This window comes from Manduca sexta, chromosome 26, assembly GCF_014839805.1.
Source record: "Manduca sexta isolate Smith_Timp_Sample1 chromosome 26, JHU_Msex_v1.0, whole genome shotgun sequence".
Classification (NCBI taxonomy): domain Eukaryota; kingdom Metazoa; phylum Arthropoda; class Insecta; order Lepidoptera; family Sphingidae; genus Manduca; species Manduca sexta.
In genome coordinates, this window is record NC_051140.1 from 13,114,721 (window position 1) to 13,120,720 (window position 6,000).

The following is a 6,000-nucleotide window of genomic DNA, read 5'->3' on the forward strand; positions in this document are numbered from 1 at the left end:
ATAATATCGTTCAACTTATATGTTTTAGTTGTGCTACATATTTCTGTACGTGCGGATGTATTTTATTCTGTTTCTAATTGTGAAGACGATTTCGAATGATTTTAGACACGATTTTAACTTTAGTGAAAACTACTTTTTTTTATGAGCATTTTGACTTTTAAAAGACTTTTAAAAGTTAAAATGCTAATAAAAAACTTACTTACGACAACTTCAACACAATATTATCAGCTATTCTTACAATAAGAGAGGTTAGAAATAATAATAATAATAGCAGGCAGATGTTCTTTTGTTCCCTAATGGTCCCTTGGGTATTTGGGTATTAATGAGAGTACAAAAAAAGTATTATGAACCTTATAAACACACGTTCTGATATGGATATTGCTTAACATTGAATTTCTTAACATTTTCGCTTATAACTTTTTTATTTATAGTTCTACGACAAAAGTTACTAGACCAAAGTTGTAGAGAATTTAATTTGCAACAAAAAATATTTATACATTTTTGTCAGATAAATAGTTTAAGAGATACATCGTAAAACCATTTCAACCCCTATTTTCAAGATGGCGGCCGTGGGACAAGGGTGGCGACCCCACAAACTTGGTTTTAGCTTTAGACTGACCCCCCCTACACTTCAAAAAAATAAAATTGCGTCCTCTAAAAAACGCAACCCCAAATTTAACTTTTCAATGGACTAAAATTCTATATAAAATTATGAATAAAGTACGTAGTAATTAACAAATACTATGTAGATAAAACTTCTGTTTGACAAATAGATGCAAGAAAACTTTTGTTATGAATCAGCATAACTTTAGACCAATAATTCTATTTCGTAGGGATAATTTTATAACATCGCATTTTTTTTATTTTTGGGAATTAAAAACTAGTGGCATATTACATTAAAACTAATACCGGACATATATATTTTTTTAAATATCAAATAATGCATTTATTAGAATATCAAATGTAAATTGTGGTACAAACATTTATAAGTTATTATTTATTATTTAACTTTTCGGACGTGTTTTAACTAGTACTATCTGTGAATTCAATTGTTTAATAACATTTGCTTTATCCCAGAAGAGTCAATAGAACCGCAACTAGTGCATCCACATTATGCCAAGAATCTTTGGCAAACTTTGCCTACAATTCAAGATTTTTAATTTAATGCAAATGATTTTTTAAAAAATATATATAATTATTTGTAATACGTCTTAAAATTGTTCATAAATTACAATATGCTTTAGTCGTTAGATGCCATTTTATAAATGCCGTGACATAGAAAATGTAAAATTTAAGAAACACGGAAGGCTATACGCACCTTTTTTTATTGTTTTATAACCTGTTATTTTTTTTATATTAAGTATTTTTATCCTTTACACTAATGTAATTTTGTAGCATAACTGAATAAAACCATGTTTTGTTAGTATCAAAAGGTCGCTGTTACCTGCGGAGCTTATTTAAATAAAACTATTCAAATCTTCTGTATTAACCAATAAGTCATGCCTTGTAAATGATTCCAAGTAACTCTACACGAAAATACAAAATGGAAAAGAAATAAATCGCACAAAACATCCAGGTGGCAATAATTTTTGCATACCTAGTCAGCAGCGAATTGTGTTAACGTAAAATCATACATTGTATTTTAATTATATCAATCTATCGAATTCGGGTGTTACAACTTCTTTTAATGGATCGGCTTTCGCTCTGTTTGTACCATAATTTATGCTCACGCCCATGTCACTATAGGGATGAGCAAAATGATATACTCGTATAATGTACTGTTTGCATTTCTATTACCATATTTTGATATGTAGTAAGCTAATAAGGACGATGAGTATAGATTCAAATAATAAATAACTAAAGTTAATTTTGCGACCAAAGCGTCTATTTAAATTTTGTTTCCGTGACCGAGGAACCAAAGCTATGACATTACCTGTCTTGCATCCTAAATATTGTGTATCAGATTACCTGAAGGCGTGAGTTATCTCCATCTAGCTCACCTTTTTTCCTCTTTACTCTTTGCAAAGAAAAAGCTCATAACAAAATAAATCACAATGTGTTATTTATTCTTTTACCTGTACGAAGAACCGGTAAAAATAAAGAAATATCCGACAATCGTAAATAACGCAACTTAACTTTTGTGTTTGATTCACTGTCGTCGGATTTTCAAGGTCCTCACCAAAAATGTGTTTATAGCGGAATAAAAATGCTGAGGTTGTTGTCTTTATTGTCCCCTTGTATGACTTCTTAGACATGACATCATACGCGATGATATTATTTACACTAGTTTTATAATGGACATGGTATTTTTTTAAGCTTCCGGCAATTTGCCGCAATCAAAACCATTGAATATAATCAGCCGTTTTTATATTTTCACGCATTAGGTAATCATAATATCAAACGTTCAAAACGCATTTTTTTTTTATTATACAAATCAAATTTCCTAAAATATAATGGATAAATCAAAAAATAATCATATTAAAAATATTGCTACTCAGTTTTAGCTTTTTATGGTTTACGCATCCGTATTCTTAATTATTTAATTGCATTTGTAGGGTTTTTATATCAAAATGAGTAAACCGGATGGGACACATCCTCGCACTTTTATGCGGACTAACCACCTTCTCGATATAAACAGGTTGTTCGTTTAATTGTAAATGGAAATACTGAATCATTTACATGGTATTCACATAGTTTATTAATTAAATTCTATATTAACATAATGTAATGATGTGTCACAGAAACATACCGATCAGGTTAACTTAACGCACATTTTTTTCGATATTCGTAACCGTCTACTTCGTATGTAAAAAATGTGAAACTCAATACCCACAATTTGCAACAAAAACATTAACCTTATATTTAACCGTTCATAATATATGTACACTAAACAGCTATTTTCTTTCAGGTAAAATTAATAAACACAGAAAATATTGTGATTTTAACTGTTAGAGATGCTTTCCTTGACGATGAGTTCAATATTTTGGCTGAACTAAGCACCGCCCTTGGGTACGAGGTGAAAGCTCTGAGGTCAACTGTTATGCCCGCTGGCGGTCAAGCAAATCGAGATGGCAGTTCAAGGAAGCAACGTAACACGCAAGCAACCGGATCGTCCCTACAGCTTTATATTTATGGAATGATGGAACGTGAACCGGTGTCTGTTGAACGACTCACTGCGTAAGATCTTTATTGATATCTACAATTGTTAATTTCTTTTCCGTATTTTTATGTTTAGGTTTAATAAATAAATTTTATTGCTTTCAGTGATGTAAATAACAATGCAATAGTCGCGGTCAATGTTGCGAGCGTCGTATCGTTGGAAGATTATCTAGAAGGTCAAGAGATATGCGTCATTCCAGGACGTGATACCGGCTTGTTGGTAGCGACCATCCTCCTTAGCATCCTGCTCTTCATACTAATCGTGTTGATAGCCGTATGGTTTATACTAAAGCGGTAAGTTTAAACAAAATACTATTCTAAAAATATCCTTTTACTTGTACTCGACTTATGCAATATTTTATTTGCAGACGAAAGGAGCGAAACAATTACGACGAGTTCAGTGACCAAAACAGCTTAGCATCCAGAAATGAGTCACTCGGCTCGCAACCAAAAATAATAATTGCACCAAAACCTAGACTTAATATTGATGAAATAAAGAAAAGTGAACGGAGACTTCAAGATATGTTGCAAGCTACTGCTCCAGAGCCAGAAGTTAGGCCGACGACATCGAGGAACGAATATCCACCAGAATCTAAAGTTGATATGTCACTGATTGATTCTCCAGCACCAGTCGTGACTGTTATACAATCAATAGATAAACTAAAGGATGCTACCGATGAATCAGACACAGATGAATTTGGGGAAGTCCCGACTGCTAGAAGAAAATCAGTAGTCACTTTCAATGAGAATGTAGAAAAGATTATCCATGTGGAAGACAATGATAATTTAAGCGCAGAGCCGGATTACGAGATATATAAATTGTAAATATAATATAGCGAATCACGCCTGTTAGATGGCATGTTTCTGACGCATTAACAATTCTGCGTAAATCGCCTATGTAATACAAAGATACTCAAACAAAGCCATCTTTTACTTGTATATATAGGTAAAATGCTGTGACTAACATAAATTGAGATAAGTTAAGTCTATATTTAGTTGTATACTAAAAATATAATAAAATTTATTTATTTATAATTAAACTATTTATTAAGTACATCATAAATGAAAAGTATTACTATAATATCTTGCTTGTACCTAATCATTAAACCCTGAAGACAGACTATGCGTAATATAGTCATTAATTGTCTATAATAGTTATTGGTGCTAATGAATTTTCATTAGCATCTCCATGCTTTACAAAAATGGTTTATTAAATAAATATCGGAAATCTCATAGACAGCAAATACTTCAAATCATTTTGTTTACGGAACAATGAGAGTGAAGAACACGTGTAAGTATATTCGAAGGTAAAGTTAACTCCATGAACAGAAATTCTTGATGATTTTGACCATGATCTTATATGAAGATGTCGCATTTTAGATTGAAGGGACAGTTCCTGCAACAATAAAAAGTTCTTACGGTTATGTGTAGATACCTATAGGAATTGTTAATACTAAGGAGAAGACTGTCTCGGTAGCCTAACATGGTACGAGTACAACTACCGCACTGAGGTCCTAGGTTCGAATCCCGGGTCGGGTCAAATTAATTGTGACTGGGTTTTTACATCTTAAAACATTACTCAGTCGCAGCTCGGAGTCAAGAAGTTTGGCGACGTGATACCCCTATACCTCGGAAAGCACGTAGAGCGGTTATTCCTGCGCTTGATCTCTCTGCGAACATGTCGGATTGCCGTCTCACCGGACTATGAGAGTGAAGGACGGAAAGTGCACCTGTGTGTTGCGCACACACTTGTGCACTGTAATATATCCTGCGTACTTGGCTGATCTCCGTTGAAATTGGCCGCCGTGGGCGAAATTCGGAATTTATGAAACAAACCCTAAGGCTAATCAACTAAATTATTAGTATTACTCCGGAAAGAAATGTTACACGCAATTTTATCTATTAGAACAAGTTGGTACCTAGCGAACATTAGACAAGTGGGACTATATATCAAATTAACGATGAAATTATAATCCACCGGATACCGAAGGTGCTTGACCCAACATATATTTTATTTTTTCACGTCGAAATCCATTTACATATTTCTGTGGAATTCGCGAGCCTAAATATTCCTCTTTCTCTCTCCCTCTCTATGTCTTTCTCTTTCTTTTATCCTCACAGCTCTTGCAAAAGCAGACCCTTGAACATTCAATTCAAGTTCGAGGAGCAAGCAACAAAAAAAAAAACTATCGCATTTCAATTATAAGTATTCTAACCAATTTAAATTATGCGGATATCAATTATATTTCGCCCACTTCGAATGCGCATGATATTGTTTTAGACTAGGTACCTAACCTAAATACTTAATATTAAATATAATATAACACTAGAACACCCGTGAATCTTTCCAGTCAGGGAGCAACTGATGAACCAACAATTGCCAATCTTTTTCTGTCCTAAATGATATGAAACCAGCCTATCGGCATATTTGGCTAAAATTGCAGTCCATGGATATACTCTTATTTTTTTATAAATGTATAAAAAATGTACTTGTCTGATTTTGGAATCAAATCCAACGTTCACTTCGCTAATGACAACTGGGCATTAAACTAATAAATCAATAATTTTATAAATACAAAAAAAATGAGATATTTTATTATCTATAAGCGCCAAGGGTTTCGAGTGCCTAAAGCACTCACCCAAAAGACCTGTGCGTTTGTATAAGCCGGCCCTGTCAGGCTGACAAACGTATAGTCAGGTAAAAAAAATAGGTATAAGTGCTGATATAAAACTATTTTTCGGATTTTTAATACCCGCGTTAAAATCTGTAAAATAGTTTTCGTAAACATAATAAATCAATATCTGTAACTACTGTTATTGATATAGTACATAAATACCAAT

At 32.9% G+C, this 6,000-nt stretch overlaps 1 protein-coding gene across 1 annotated transcript in view; it reads left to right on the forward strand.

The window, feature by feature from the left end:
* The window catches only part of LOC115444671, a 44,507-nt gene extending 40,313 nt beyond the window's left edge, over nucleotides 1-4,194 (forward strand). Inside the window, exons 65-67 of the mRNA XM_037443138.1 lie at nucleotides 2,909-3,177; nucleotides 3,265-3,453; nucleotides 3,528-4,194. Of these exons, the coding sequence (XP_037299035.1) occupies nucleotides 2,909-3,177; nucleotides 3,265-3,453; nucleotides 3,528-3,984 (915 nt within the window). The 3' untranslated portion in view covers nucleotides 3,985-4,194. The remainder of the gene's footprint in view (nucleotides 1-2,908; nucleotides 3,178-3,264; nucleotides 3,454-3,527) is intronic.
* The last annotated feature ends 1,806 nt before the right edge of the window (nucleotides 4,195-6,000 follow it).